This window comes from Carettochelys insculpta, chromosome 23 (genome assembly GCF_033958435.1).
Source record: "Carettochelys insculpta isolate YL-2023 chromosome 23, ASM3395843v1, whole genome shotgun sequence".
Lineage (NCBI taxonomy): Eukaryota > Metazoa > Chordata > Testudines > Carettochelyidae > Carettochelys > Carettochelys insculpta.
The window spans coordinates 1,006,275-1,021,901 of NC_134159.1; the positions used below are offsets into that span (position 1 = coordinate 1,006,275).

The window sequence follows — 15,627 nt, forward strand, 5'->3', positions numbered from 1 at the left end:
CAGGGGCCAGAATTTGGCCCTGAACGTTAGACCTGTTCATGAAGAAATAGGCATCAGTGGACAGCCACCTGGGAGAGCGATGTGCTTCCACTGCGAGAGAAATGGTCCCACAGGGCCTACGAGGTGTAGAGGTAGCACCAGTTCTCGCCACTGCTCGCTTACTTTCAACGCATCCTCCAGCCCCTGGGCCTTGGTGGGAGGCGTCCTCTCTTAGCAATGGCCTGGCTGGCTGAGCAAGTGAGGCTTGTGCTACTGTCGTACGCTGGACCAAGGAGGCACCACCTTTCTGCTCTGTTTGTACAGCCCATAGCACAGTGGGGTCCTGGTCCATTGCTGGGCTATAGCCCAAAGAATAACCCAGGTGCTTGCAGGAGCATGGCTTGGAGTACTGTGCCCAGTGCCAGGAGGGGCTTAGCTGGCTGTCCTGGTGTGAGCAGAGCTTTGAGAATTTCCTTGTGACACAGGAACCGTTCAGATGCGCTCCTGATAGCCAGCGAGCTCCTCTGCTACCGGCAGTGGGTGAATCTCCATGCTGGCTGCACTGGCTGGTTCTTGGAATCCTTTTGGTTGCTTTTCTGAGCCTACTGGCAACCTCTGAACCCAAGGTGTGTCTTGCTCTTTGGGTGGAGTGTGGGGCTGTGCTACTCCAGAGACTGTCCTCCAGGTTACCTTCTACTGTAGAGCAAGAGAACAGAAAATCTAAAACAAACCACACTAGTCTCCATGAGGGGACACAGGGCCAAGTCAGGCTGGGCCAGCCTGTGCTGAATGAGCAGCACCCTGCCAGATTCTCCATTGCTCTCAGCTGAGAGGGGAATCTCCTCTCCTCCTTCTTCCACCCCACTCTCAGTGGGAGCTCAGCAACTTTGAAAATCTGGCACTTCATTTGGTACTTAGCTGGGAATTGGGCTGTGCTGGCCCGAAGCGGCTGGCAGTCTTTCCAGGTAGCGGAGGCCTCAGGCTTAACGTAGACCCAGAAAATGGAAGTGTAAGAGTTAAATCCACACACAGCGGAGACTTGAGCAGGGCCGGAGGCTGAGGCTGTGTCTGATTGAATCTGAAGTGGTGGGCTTCGTGCTCCTGAGCATCAGAGAGCTCTGCTGCTTGGACGGAAACACGTCTGACGCAGGGAACAAGCCCTCCAGAACGCACACTTGAACTTCCAGTGCCGTGGCCCTGGTGGGTTCTGTTTCCTGCTGCCAGCACTAGCCTGCAGCAGAGATGGGGGCTGAGCCCAGCAGCACTGGCAAACCTTGGCAGCTTGGCTCCCTCCCAGATGTTGTGGTCTGGGGTCGAAGTCGCTTTCTTCTTTGGAAGAAGCTGTTTGCCTGACCAAGGCTGTAATTCAGGGCTGCCAGGAGCGGGAGAAGACTGGGAAAGAAATAGGAGTAAGAAGAAGTTGGCTTCCAGGCTGAACTATGGACTGTGGCTGTTCCTGGAAGTCAAGGGCCGGGCTCTGGGGCCTATTGATTCTCTGATCCCACAGGATTCCTTTCGCCGCCACAGGGCTCTGGGCGCTCCATGTGCTTTCTGCTAAGGAGGCCACAAAGTCTTAAGGGCCAGCACAGGGCCTGGGAAGAAGGGGCGTGAAAATTACAAGGGAGGCCTCAAGCTGGCTGGGGCAGCAGGTACCTGCCCTGGGGACAGTCTCATTAGTCCAGCGCTTGCAAAACAAACACAAACAACTGATCCTTTCTGCTTCTCAGCCCTGCTTGCCCCAGTGTGTGGAGTCCAGCAGGAGTGTTCCCTGGTACCAGGCCTGCAAATCAATATCCCTCTTTGCTTCAAAATAACCCCAGAGCAAACAGTCGAGCCTGCGGGTGGTTTGGTTGAGGCAGGCTTGTTATTTTAGCTCCAGCCTGGGTGGGAAAGGATCACATGGGGGCCAACAGGCTTCCCCTCAATGTTTTTACTGTTGGTTTTGCAGCTCTATAGGTCACCTTCTGGGAGGGGAAATCTGTGCTTAGACTGAAAATACCAAAGAGCAAAAAAAACCCTTCAAAGCGAGTGGCCAGAGCTCTGGCTCAGGTGCAGCATTGGGCCCACAGCCGGAGGGGCCAGCCAGTCAGTCAGGCCTGTTTGGATCTTGGGCTCTGCTCTGGGCCCATCTCCAGAACCAGTGCAAGGGCCTGATTCTGCTCTTACACCAGCGTGATTCCCTTGACTTAGTGGAAGTGTGTCTGAAACTCGCCAGTGGCGAGAGGAGACTCGGACCTCTGTCTGTCTGTGTGGGTGCTGTTGGCAGCTGTTGACTGCAGGGGAGGAGGCGGTGCCACGAGTCTGTTTGCTGCCCTGGGGTGTGGCTGCAGCTGTGGGGACCTGTAATGGCAGCGTGGCTGCAATGGCACAGGTGGTAGCTGTGTGAGATGTGCCAGGTCCTGGTTGGTCTGTATGTGGGAAGCTGCCCCATGCTGCCCTCCAACCTCGTGTGACTTCACTGTTCCTTGAGCCTGGAGGTAGTTGGCACCACACAGCCACTGCTGGGGTCTGGCTCCCCCAGGGCGCCTGCCTGACTTTGTCCCGGTTCCAGAGGCCCCTCTCCCCTCTGTTCTGCTTGCAGGACTTGCTCAGAGCTATGGGGAGAGTTTGCTGAAGCAGCTGCCTGGCAGTGGGGTGGAGGGAGCCCTGGGCGGACAGGGGAGGCTGTGGTAATTTGAGTCAGGCCCTAAGGGCTGTCCGGGTTGGTCTGGGGGCCTGCTGTGCCCCAGAACAGGTCTCTCTCTCCCTGGGTTGCACCTCTGAGAGGAACAGGCCGGGCTCCCAGCACTGGAGCTGACAAGGCAAGTTGTTTTGAATGTGTGTGCTGGCGCAGGTGAAAGGTACAGCTGCTGTGTGTGCAGTAGGATGTGAACATGTCAGCTGGCATGTTTATGCTTACACCTAGTGTAGACAGCTCTCTGAAGTCTAGTCCTAGGCCTGCCTCCATTTCCCTGCACTTGGAGTTTTAGCCAAGCATGACAAGGTAGAATGGGTCCATGTGTACACTGCACTTCACCTCTCCCTTCCAGCCAAAGCTCCAAGCTCTTCAGCCAGGAGTGAACGAGGCCCCTCCCAGGGCGTCTTAGCTCCACTCTGGGGAGAGGATGGCGTGAGATTTGCCAGCCCTTGTAGGAGAGACCTGTCTGAATCCCTGTTTAGTTTAATGGGAAAGCTGTCGAATTCCTGAGACTGGGGGTATCTGGGCTTCAAACCTGAGGTTTGGAGGCAGGGTTTGAAAAGCTCACCACTGCTCAGTTCCCTGAGGCTCAAGAGGGCTTTCAGATGCCCAGTCTGTGATGGGAATGCCGGGGCTATTAAAAACCAGAAGCATGGCAGGGCAAAGGCAGGCTCCAGGCCTACCCTGACTCTGTGGCTACTGGAAGCAACCAGCATGGCCCTCTCATCCCTGGGCACATTGTCTCTGCTCTAAGAACCGGCTCGCTGAATCCCATTGCCTGGGAACCACAGACCATGGGAACTGCACAGGCAGCACCTGCTGACTGGGGCAGTAAACAGCTATCATGTGACACTGCCTCAGAGGATCTGAGGGACTTGGGGGCCACTTCCAGGAGCTGCCTGAGGTCAGTGCTGCCCAGATCCTGCACCCCAAACCCTCTCCCCATGCACCCCACCACCCTCATACCCAGCCCAGAGTCTGCAGCCCAGCAGAAGCTCTCGTCTCCTTCCCCAGCCCACCGAAAGGGATGGGCCTCTAAGAAGTGTGGGGGCAGAGGTGGGGGCTCTGCAGTCAGGAACATGGCAACCCTGAGGCTCAGGCAGAGTCAGCCCTTCCCCAGGCTTGCTGGCAAGGAAGCTGGCCGCAGAGCAGCCAGTGGGGACGCTAATGAGCAGCTGCTGGCAGCGTTGTACCGGTGCTCCCAGCTAACACAGAGCTGTGGGGAATGACCTCGCTCCGCCTGCCTGGAGCCAGGAAGCTACTCTAAGCCCTGGCTGGGATGAGTTAGTTGGGGTTGGTGCTGCTTGGGGCAAGGGCTGGACTCAGTGACCTCCTGAGGTCCCCCCAGCCCTGGGATTCTGTTTGCTGTTCAGGCTCCAGGTCGCAGAGCAGCCTGTGCACGCTCAGTTCAGAACCACGTCCACCCTTTCTCCTCTGAGCAGGTGGGGGTTGTGAGCCGGGGCTGCTCTGCTTCACAAATGTGCCCTAAGTGACTTGCCCAAGGCCTGGGGCAGAATGAGGCCTGAACCCAGCTGGACTGGTTCCAGGGTCCTGCTCCTACCCCTGGAGTGAGCTTTTCTCCCCACCTCTCCTGCTGGAGCTCAGTGTGGCTTTCAGCTGTGTCCTGGGGGGGGCGAGGGGGGCTCATCTTTTCCCCACAACAACTCCCGCTCCTCAGGAGGATATGGAGCCGTGTGCCAAGTCAGCGAATTGTTTCCCACCTCCCCCAGGGCCGTTCCTCTTTCATTTTAAAATAGCAACGTAAAAAGTCCATACCCAGCACCAAAGAGAAGTACAAACAGCTGTGGTCCCTTTCCCACGTGCTCCTGCGCCACGTCCTGAGCCCCTTTCACAGAGGAGCCTGTGTCCCTGGGGCACCCTGGGGCAGGCAACGCCTGTTTGTGCAACACTGTGGCCTGCAGTGGTTAGGCCATGCAGCACAGACCTCCCAGCACTGTGGTGCCAGCACCAGAGGCGTCAGCTGTTTGTGTGTGGGCACCGAGAGGAATGCCCTGCAGGGAGGGGTATTTCTCGAGGGGGTGTCCGTTGTCCTCTCCTCCCTTGGGGTGGGGATGAGACCAGCCTGCGGCAGTGCTGCTCCTGACCAGAGCTGCTAAGGAACAGCAATAGGGCTTTGCAACCTGCCTCTGTTTTTGTTTTTTTGATGGAGTGAGGGGTGGATGTGTGTGAGTGACAGGCCGAGCAGCTCACACCGGCTGGGGATGACCCCGGCTGTCTGTCACCTGAGCTGGCAGGTAACACCTCTGTCCCTGAACAGAGGAGGGCGTCCAGCTGGTTTGAATCAGAAGAGGCGGCAGTTGGAAGCTCGGGGGGGGGAGAGCTGGGATGAGTGTCTGCCTGTTGTACTGACACCTCTGCACTGTGCTGTGTCTCTGTTGACTAATATACTTCCTGTGTTACCTGCTGAGTGAGAGTCACTCCTGCCTGTGGATGGGGGGCAGTGCGTGGGGACCCTCGAACCCCATCACAGTTGGTCTAGTGGTGTTCCAGGTACTCCTGCCACTTGTCCTGCCAAGGAAATTTTGCAGGGAGTCCAGGAATAGCTTCTAGCAAAGCCAAAGCCTAGCTGTGACCCACAGAATTATAGACTCAGAGAATCCCGGGGCTGGAAGGGACCTCAGGAGGTCATCTAGTCCAGGCCCCTGCTTCAAGAAGGATCAACCCCCCCTGAGTCATCCCAGCCAGGACCTTGTCAAGCTGGGACTTAAAAATCTCGAGGGATGGAGAATCCACCACCTCTCTAGGTAACACATTCCAGTGCTTCACCACCTGCCTGGGGAAGTAGCTTTTCCTAATATCCAACCTACATCTCTCCCTCTGTAACTTCAGACCATTACTCCTTGTTCTGACACCACTGAGAACAGTTTCTCTTCATCTTCTTTAGAGCTCCCCTTCAGGAAGTTGAAGGCTGCTATTGAATCGCCCCTCAGTCTTCTTTTTTGTAAACTAAATAACCTCAAATCCCTCAGCCTCTCCTCATAAGTCATACGCTCCAGCCCCTTAATCATTTTTCGGAGGGGTAGCCGTGTTAGTCTGGATCTGTAACAGCAACAAAGGGTCCTGTGGCACCTTATAGACTAACAGAAAAGTTTTGAGCATGAGCTTTCGTGAGCATAGACTCACTTCATCTGATGAAGTGAGTCTGTGCTCATGAAAGCTCATGCTCAAAACTTTTCTGTTAATCATTTTTGTTGCCCTCCGCTGAACCTGCTCGAGCACATCCACATGCTTTTTCTACTGGGGAGGCCCAAAACTGGACACAATATTCCAGATGTGGCCTCACCGTGTTGAATAGAGGGGAACAACAACCTCTCTAGATTGGCTCAAAATGCTCCTCCTAATGCACCCTAATATGCCGTTAGCCTTCTTGGCTACAAGGGTTTACTCATATCCAGCCTTTCATCCACTTTTACCTCTAGGTCCCTTTCCACTGTACTGCTGCTTAGCCGGTTGGTCCCTAGCCTATAACAATGCTTGGGATTCTTCCGTCCCAAGTGCAGGACTCTACACTTCTTGTTGAACTCATCAGATTTCTTTTGGCCCAATCCTGCAATTTATCCAGGTCACTCTGGATCTTATCTCTACCCTCCAACATATCTCCCTATCCTCCTAGCTTAGTGTCATCCACAAATTTGCTGAGGGTGTAATCCAGTCCCTCATCCAGGTCATTAATAAAGATGTTGAACAACACCAGCCCCAGAACTGAGCCTTGTGGCACTCAGCTTGAAACTGACTGCCATCCAGATATTGAGCCATTGACCACTACCCATTGGGCCCGACTGTCAAGCCAGCTTTCTATCCATCTCATAGTCCATGGATCCAATCCATATTTCCTTAACTTATGGACAAGAATGTTGTGGGAGACTATCAAAAGCTTTGCTGAAGTCAAGGTATATCACATCCACTGACTTCCCCATGTCCACAGAGCCAGTTACCTCATCACAGAAGCGACCTAGATTGGTCAGGCAGGACTTGCCCTTGGTGAATCCATGTTGACTGTGTTTGATCACTTTCCCCTCTTCCAAGTGCTCCAAAATTGATTTCTTGAGGATCACCTCCATTATTTTCCCAGAGACTGAGCTAAGGCTGTGACAGTCTATAGTTCTGTGGACAGTTCTTCTTTCCTTTTTTAAAGATGGGCACTACGTTTGCCTTTTTCTAGTCAGCCGGGATCGTTCCCAATCTCCGAGAGTCTTCGAAGATAATGGCCAAAGGCTCAGGAATGATGTCTGCCAGTTCCCTCCGTACTCTTGGGTGCATTAAATTCAGACCCATGGATTTGTGTACATCTAGTTTTTCTAAGTAGCTCTTAACTTGTTCCTTCCCCACCGAGGGCTGCCCTCCACCTTCCCACACTGTACTGTCTAGCACCATAATGTGAGAGCTGTCCTTGGCTGTGAAGACTAAGGCAAAAAAAGCATTGAGTACTTCAGCTTTTCTTACATCACCTGTCACTAGGTTACCTCTCTCATCCAGTAATGGCCCCACACCTTCCCTGATAACCCTCTTATTGTTAACATGCCTGTAGAAACCCTTCTTGTAACCCTTCGCATCCCTTGCCAGCTGCAGTTCCAGTTGTGCCTTTGTTGTCCTGATAATTGCTTTGCGTTCTCCAGCTGTATGTTTATACTGCTCCTTAGTCATAGGTCCAAGTTTCCACTTTTTACACGCATTCTTTTTTAGTTTAAGCTGCCCACAGCTGGCTGGTGCCTTGCACAGGAATGTACTGTGGTCTCTGTAAGTGACTCTCTACCCAGTGAACAGCAACTGGTGGCCATGGTGAGCTGTGTGCCCTGGCCAGGCTGCTGGGTTTATTAGCTAGTGCTGCTCTCTCCACAGCCAGCGTGTCAGGAACCCTTGGAGTGCAAAGGCCATTTGGAGCGGTCAGTCCAAAGTCTTGCATAATCAGAAAGCTAAAGTCTAGGGTTGCTGTTCAACCTTCCCCATGAGTCAGGCGAACACTGGGGCCTGCTTTCCTGTGCAGAGCTGGGACCAGCATGACACAGGAGATGGGTTCACTGATAATCTAGTCCCCTCATGATTATTTCAGCAAAAGTGAGGGGGAGACCAGCCGCTGCCAGCCCTTTGCCAGAAAATCTGCAGATGGTCGTTTGGTGCATTTCCCTGTGCGGCTGGCCAGTGCCCATTGGGAAAGCTGTGCCAGTTCCTGTTACTAGCTCAACAGTTGCTCCATGAGGATTGAGTCCCAAGGGCTGCAAAAGTTACTTAACAGCAGACGGCATTTTAGCAGCCGCCTTACTGCAGGTGACCCTGTGAGTTGGGGCGGGGGCAGTCCAAGGTGCTCTGAGTCACGTACGACAGCACGGGGCAGATTCTCAGCCACTGTAAACTGATTGCAGTGCAATGCTGTGGTCGAGCCTCAGCCCTTCCATCCAGGGAAGTGGGCCAGTATCATCAGCACATTTCATAGACCAGGGTGGGGGGGCAGGGCAGGGCAGCAGAAGCGCAGGTTGTTGAAGTGACTTCTTCCAAGTCATGCAGCAGGAATTCCATGCTAAGCATGCTTGGTCTCCTGAGTCCTCCTTTAGACTGTGCTGCGCACAGCGAGCCCGCAAACATCTCTGTCTGCAGACTGCCTGGGAGCAGAGCCTGAGACAGGAACCTGCGAACACTAGTGTTTGTTAGCCCGTGTATTACTACCCTCCATCTCGCAGCGCTAAGCTGTGGCTGCACAGACTGGGTTCTCTTTTGTGCCCTGCTCTAGGTGATCATGGGAGGTGGCCGGAAATACATGTTCCCAAAGAACACCAGTGACGTGGAATACCAGAACGAAGACAAGTATAGAGGCACACGCCTGGATGGCAAGAACCTCATTGATGTCTGGAGAGAGAAGAAGCCTAAAAACAAGGTGAAGGAGGGAGGGAGGGAGATGTCTGGGGAGGGGGTCCAGGCCAGAGGGGCAGCAGACTTAAAGAGTCTTTACTCCAAGATCTCTGGTTCAAGCTGCCTTTAGACAGGGAAATAATCCTGCTGATAGCAGTCCCCAGGTTCAAAGCCCTGGACTGCCAGTAACTAACCTCCACAGTCCCTGCCAGGAATGAGGCATGTTTGCAATTTTGTCTGGCACCTTCACTCCATGTGAGGAGCTCGGTGTGTGCTAAACATCAACAGAAGCAGATGGGAAACTTGACGGATGGGTGATGAGTCTCACCAAGGATCATACAGTGGGTCAGGAATGGAGACAGGATTACTGCTTGGGAGCCCCTGACCAGTTTTTACGGGGGTACTTGAGAATGAGAGATGCTCCAAACTGTTATCTGGACACCCAAGGAACTAATGAAAGAAAACAAGGTCCATGAGTTTCAGCATAACAGGACATCAGAGTACGCAGAATTATACCTGTGTCAGTCTGAGACTCTTAGAGGCCAGGTAGGAGAGGTAATATCTTCTATTGGACCAACTTCTCTGTTAACAGAGAAGCCTCCGGTAAGATTAAAGACAAAGGAACCTTATCAGAAGTGGAAAAATGGACAGATGCCTAGGGAGAAGTATAAAAACCTAGCTTGAGCATGCTGGAGTTAATCCTGAAGGCCAATGCGCAGCTGGAGTTGCAGCTAGCAAGGGCAGTGAAGGATACCAAGAATTGCTTCTACAGGTATGTGGGCAGCCAGTATCAAGCAGAATATTACAGGCATCAGTCCTGGGATCAGTTTTGTTTAACATTTTCTTTAATGATCTGGATGATAGGTTGGTCTGCACACTTAGCAAGTTTGCAGATGACACTAAACTTGGGGGGAAGAGGTAGATGTGCTGGGGAGTAGAGAGAGGGTCCAGACTGACCTAGCAAATTGGAGGATTGGGCCAAAAGAAATCAGAGATTCAACAAGGCCAAGTGCAGAGTTCTACACTTAGAACAGAAGAATCCCAAGCACTGTCACAGTTTGAGAAGTGACTGGCTAAGCAGCAGTTGTACAGAAAAGGACCTGGGGATATAGTGGATGAAAGGCTGGACATGAGTGTGTCCTTGTTGCCAAGAAGGCTAAGTCTATTGGGTGGCATTGGTAGGAGCATTGTCAGCAGGATGAGGGACGTGATTATTCCCCTCTGTTGAGGGCACATCTGGAGTATTGCATCCAGTTTTTGGGTCCCCATTAAAGAAAGGGTGTGGACAAATTGCTCGCCACTGGACTCCCTCCAGTGACAATAATTAGGTGGCTGGAGCACATGGTTTTTGAGGAGAGGCTGAGGGAACTGGGCTTCAGAAGAGAATGAGGGAGGATTTGATAGCAGCCTTCAACTACCTGAAGGTGAGTTCCAAAGAGGACGGCTAGCCAAAGATCGAGGCAGTCCTCTGCGGTGTCAGAGGACAGAACAAGGAGCAATGGATTCAAATAAGAATGTGTTGGGTGGGAGGGATCTAGGCTGGATATCAGCAAAAGCTTTCACTCAGAGGCTGTGAAGCACTGGACCACATTACTGAGGGAGGTGGTGGGATCTCCATCCCTGGAGGTTTTTAAGTCCTGGCTTGTCATAGTCACAGCTGGGATGATTTAGTTGGGGTTGATCTCTTCCAATCCTAATATGATCCTGTCGCGTGGAGAGATACTAAACTGGGTGAGGATGGGGGCTTGTGGTCCAGCTGCAATGGCCAGCACCTGAAAAGGAGGATTGTCCCTGGACATGTGCCTAACCCCTCTGTGATGCCAATTGAAGAGAACCATCTCTTCCCTTGGCATGGTGGGAGTAGGCCTAAAGTGTCTTGTGACTGGAGAAGGTGGAGCTGGCCTGAATCTTGGTGTGACCTAGTCTAGAGCCTTGTCTCCGAGCTTGGGCAGCATTCTCTCCTTTTCCACCACAGCTCCATGCTGGCTGTAGCCAGGAGAAGCCCTGAAATGTGCCTTATGCCAGAGGCTGAGCTCAGGATATTTCTTGTGTGACCCAAGCCAAGAAATCTCATAACAAAGCCTCTCTAGGCCCAGGCACCTGAACGGGATGGAATTGTCCCTCCTTGAAGGTTCTCTCACCACTTAGTGTAGGCTGCTGAGGTCGGGGTGGAGAGGAAGGAGACAAAAGGGTTTGTTTGCTAATGGCAGCTCCTGTAGACTACCTGGTCAGCACAGCGAGAAGGGTCCCCCTCTTGCATCTGATTTCAGGATCTGGACCAGAAATCAATCTCTTTCCAGTACTGGCAGACCTATCAACCCTCCTTAGCCTGAGCTCCAACCCTCTGGTTCCAGGTCAGAAGCTAACTACAGGGGGGCCAGTTTTCTAGTTCTGTGGAGTCCACAGACTCATGCTACTCAACTACTGGGGGTCTTGTACCTTTATCTTCTGCTGCTTTGGGCCAACACCTGGTGAGAATGGCTAGAGAGAATTTAGTACTGTAGGATCCAAACCTGAGTCCCCATCTTGGTCCTTGAATCGGAACCCTCTGTTTTCCAAGCCTCATACCAGGGCTGCAAAGCTTTGCTCTGAGCTAAAACTTTCTGAGTGGATGTTCAAAGGCTCAGCTTTGGCCTGCCTCTTATTTGGTTGGAGTTGAGAGGAATTTTATCACTGAGGTCAGTGGGAGCAGAGTTAGGCCAGTGCTAAGTCCTGCCCTGTATGATTAATTTGTTGTCTACATGAGTTCTGGGAATACACAATCCCATCAATATTGTGGAAAAACTAACACCTTCGCCCCAAAATGTCCCTCCCCACTATTGCGGTGTTTGACTGTTGCATTCCACCCCACAGCTGTTCTGTAGTGATATATCTATTTGGTAGCAATTAGAGGCCAACCGCGTGACTACCTAATGGGGTGGGCACTATACAACCCTAGCAAATGATCCTTCAGCCGTAAAGCACTTACAATAGCTGTAGTTTGTGACACACGTGGGGACCCAAGTCACTCTATGAATATAAGAACCTTATGAATACAGACATTCATTGTGCAACAGAATACATCTGCTAAGGCACAAGATAAATCTATTTCAAAGAGGGCAAAGTTGTGGGCTTTTTATGCCTATGAAATTATCTGGGCAGAGATGGATGCCCATACCTGGGATTGTACAGCTGATGTGCTCTGTGTGTGCAGTACTATAGCTGAGCAATGCCTGTGGCTTCTGGCTTCTAAGGGTTCTAACGATTAAAGGGGCTGGAGCACAAGACCTATGAGGAAAGGCTGAGGGATTTGGGCTTGTTTAGTTTACAGAAGAGAAGACTGAGGGGTGATTTAATAGCAGCCTTCAACTTCCTGAAGGGGAGCTCTGAAGAGGAGGGTGAGAAACTGTTCTCAGTGTTGTCAGAACAAGGAGCAATGGTTTGAAGTTACAGAGGGGGAGGTGTAGGTTGGATATTAGGAAAAGCTACTTCCCCAGGAGGGAGGTGAAGCGCTGGAATGCGTTGCCTAGAGATGTGGTGGATTCTCCATCCGTAGAGGTTTTTAAGTCCTGGCTTGACCAGGTCCTGGCTGGGATGACTTAGTTGGGGTTGATCCTGCTTGAACCAGGGGCCTGGACTAGATGACCTCCTGAGGTCCCTTCCAACCCTAGGATTCTATGAAGGAGCCACTGTGATCATCTATCTTGTCCTTGCACAGCACAGGCCAGAAAAACACTGACTAGTTTGCAGTGGAACAGATCCTGGTGCAGAATGTCCAGTCTTGATGTTAAAACTGGTACTGCCCCACAGTGTGGGAGACGTTGTTTCCATGGTGACTTCTCCTCCCTGTCACACCTCTGCATGAGTCTAACTCCCTCGCTAAGGAAGTGTAACCGCTGCTGTCCCATTGCTTCCCTAGAATGCCCAGTATGTCTGGAATCGCAGTCAGCTGCTGTCCCTTAACCTGAAGGAAGTGGACTTCCTCCTTGGTGAGTATCTCACAGCAAGGGCTGAAGGCAGAAATGCTGAGGGACAATCGGTAGCTTGAGGCCCAATGTACAAAGGTGTTTGGGCTCCTGAGAGGCAGCCAAGTGCCCAGTGGGATTTGTGAACACCCCTCAGTGCATTTCGTGCCAGTGAACACTACTGGGAGTTAGGCACCTTGCTACTCGCATTTCCCAAAAGTGCCTCAGATTGGGCGGGAAGGTTCCAAGACCACCAGCCCCTCCCATGTTGCTGAAAGGGCAGGGTCTTGGGCACATGCTTGGAGTGCACTGGAGGACAGGCAGGAGTGAACCTGACAAGGGATTGCAGCCAGAAGTTTGTATGATTGCCAGAGAAACACCTCCAGGAGCCCCTCCGCACCCCTGAGGGTCCCAGTGTGAGAAGGGCCTTGGGGACAGGTGCAGGGGAACCCAGCAGGGACTGGGACAAGTGCTCGGCCCTTCTAGGCTCCGGGGAAGGGGATGCACTCAGTCCCTGGGCATGTGAACCCCACTTCTTGCCTGTAGCTGAGGAAAAAGCCTGCCGTGCTCTCTCTAGCCTTGGCTTGCAGCTGAGCTCCTCCTGGCAGACTGGAGTTGACAGCTGCACAGCCCGCACCCTGTGCCAGCCTTGGCTTCTGGATCACCTGACACCTGCACGGCAGCGTCCAAGGAGACAGGTCAGAGAGGCAGCATGTTCCTGCAGGGCCGGGTGGTGAGAGCGATGGGCCACGGGCAGCTGGAGAGAAGTGGACAGGAGGAAGCTGATCTATCTGGACTTGCCTGTTGTCTGGTATCTGTGCCACAAAACATGTCCTGTTTTCTTTGCCTGTCAGATCCATACAGCTGTGCCAGCAGCCATGGGGCTGAGCCAGCCTTTGTCTCATGCAGCTGAGTCCCACCGGCTGCTGCATGTAGCAGGATCTTAGTACATCTGAGCCAGTTGCTAGGATCTGAGGCAGAGGCAGTTGGCAGTAGCTGCAGCACCTTGGGAAGTATGAGCCAGGAGGACAAGTGCATGGTGGGAGCACAAGTCTGGAGCCCCAGGGAAACCGTGCACTTGTAAAATACTGCACAGGCTCAGGGAATGGGGGTGTGTCTCTGCTATCACAGGTCCCTTTGGCCTCGAAGCACAGAGCTGGGCCTGTTTGGAGTGGCGTTGGGGTGTGCGCTGCTGATAAAGCAGCGTGTGGCTACACACTCTCACTGTGTTATGTCTGCAGCAGGCTGCTGACCCATTCTGAGGAAAAGCTACTCAGAGCCCAGAGCCGCTTCTCAGTTAGATCCCCCATCCCACCACATAGCCCACCTGCCGCTGCGTACTGCCGTGCACACCTCATCTCATCCATCCAGAGTGGCACTGCCTAGTGAGCAGCGCAATGGGCAGGGCGCCTGGGTACTCTGCCAGAGTGCATCCTGCTCCCTGGGGTGCAGAGATGCAGGAGGGTAACAGAGCTCCCAGGGGGTCATTATTACTGGGAAAGCTCATGACGGTGCTGCTCCAGCCTTGCTTTCTCAATTGGAATTGGCAGCAGGTGTATCTAAGGCCCTCAGGAAGATCGAAACATGGTGCATAGCTGACATGTCCTCTCTGTCGTACTTAAAAGAATTATGCTGGGAGCCTTTTGCAGCAGGATGAGGCAAAAGCGCCACATTTATTGCTAACAAATATCTCAATCAGCACCATCATATGCATATGATCTATTACACTGGTGCACTCTTGCCTACATGCACACGCTCCGTCTTGTTGCTATTACCAACTAGTTGCGCCCCTTAATTTCACTGGCCAGGCAAGCTAGATGGAGGGAGGGAAAGAGCTGGATTGATGATCTGATGTTGACAAAACAAGACCCCGAGTTTCCTGCAAGATGCTTTGCATTTTATAGTAGCTTCCCTCTCCTGCAAATCTGTCTGTCATCTCATGCAAATCCCTGCACTCCAGCTGTGTCTGTCATCTGTGGCACCTTCTTCTGGGGGTTGTCCTCAATGCTGCTACATTCATCTTCCAGGAGGGGATGGAATTTGCTTCCAGAGAAGGTGCTGCCTTCTAACTCCCAAGCCTGTCAATAGGTCTGACCTTTTCTCAGTCAGCCTCTTGCCAGGTCATAGGGCTTATCCCCCTCCTAAGTGGAAGATCAACACAGTCAGGCTCCATCTTCCAGTTTGATTTTGCGCATCTGGTGAAGACACTGCAAAATCACCCTGTGGGGTTGGCCATCGCTCCCTGTACTCCACAGCATCGCTATCGCGTGCCGTAAGGGAGCTTGATGCAAGAGTAGAGGGGTTAGGTCTTCACTAGGGAAATAAGTCGATTCCATTGCGTTGATTCTAGCTATGCAAATGACACAGCTAGAATTGCGTCTCTGAAATAAACTTGTTTCCCTAGTTGAAGACATAACCTCCGTGTGCCGGGGTCTGGCTCGTGTCTCCTCTCCAACTGTTGCTGCTGCTCAGAGCTGCTTGCCTTCCACCCTTTATCCATTCACAGCTGATTCATTCAACAGGGTAATCAAGCCACAGGGGAGAGATCTATTCTTCTCAGGGCACACAGACATTCCTGAGGATTATAACATTATAAAAACAAAGTTTCTTTGTTATGAAAAAGGCTTAATACAAAGTTATATGAAAAGACTTTATACAGGGATTGATTGACATCTCCCTTCACAGGCCTCTTCGAGCCAATGGATATGCCGTACGAGCTAGACAGGAATGCCCAGACAGACCCTTCCCTGACAGAGATGGTTCAGGTGGCCATCAAAATTCTCCAGAGAAACCCTCGAGGATTCTTCCTGCTGGTGGAAGGTAAGAGTCAGGGCCTCCAGCCTGGGGACACAGCCACCACTCCTGGTGCCCAAGGGGTTGAGCTGCTCCTCCCAGCTTTGCAGGGTGGAACATCCTGCAGTTTGTTACTGGGGGGTCTGTTTCTATCTTCTAACTTGAACACACTTCTCAAAGAAGGGTGATGAATGGGTTCTGGGGTCAAGCAGGCGTGGGCAAAGCTCACCCTGCTGCACAGGAGAACTGAAGGAAGCTCCTTTGTGAAGACAGGCTAGTATGCATGCACTGGGTTGCAGAGCCCATGGGAGACCCTGGACATGGGTTAAACAATTATTGCAACAGGAATTGGAAAAGGAATCTGGGGAA

At 52.4% G+C, this 15,627-nt stretch overlaps 1 protein-coding gene across 1 annotated transcript in view; it reads left to right on the forward strand.

The window, feature by feature from the left end:
• The window catches only part of ALPL (alkaline phosphatase, biomineralization associated), a 66,509-nt gene that overhangs the window by 36,105 nt on the left and 14,777 nt on the right, over window positions 1-15,627 (forward strand). Inside the window, exons 7-9 of the mRNA XM_074975742.1 lie at window positions 8,403-8,546; window positions 12,420-12,489; window positions 15,151-15,285. Coding sequence (XP_074831843.1) covers window positions 8,403-8,546; window positions 12,420-12,489; window positions 15,151-15,285 — 349 coding nt within the window. The remainder of the gene's footprint in view (window positions 1-8,402; window positions 8,547-12,419; window positions 12,490-15,150; window positions 15,286-15,627) is intronic.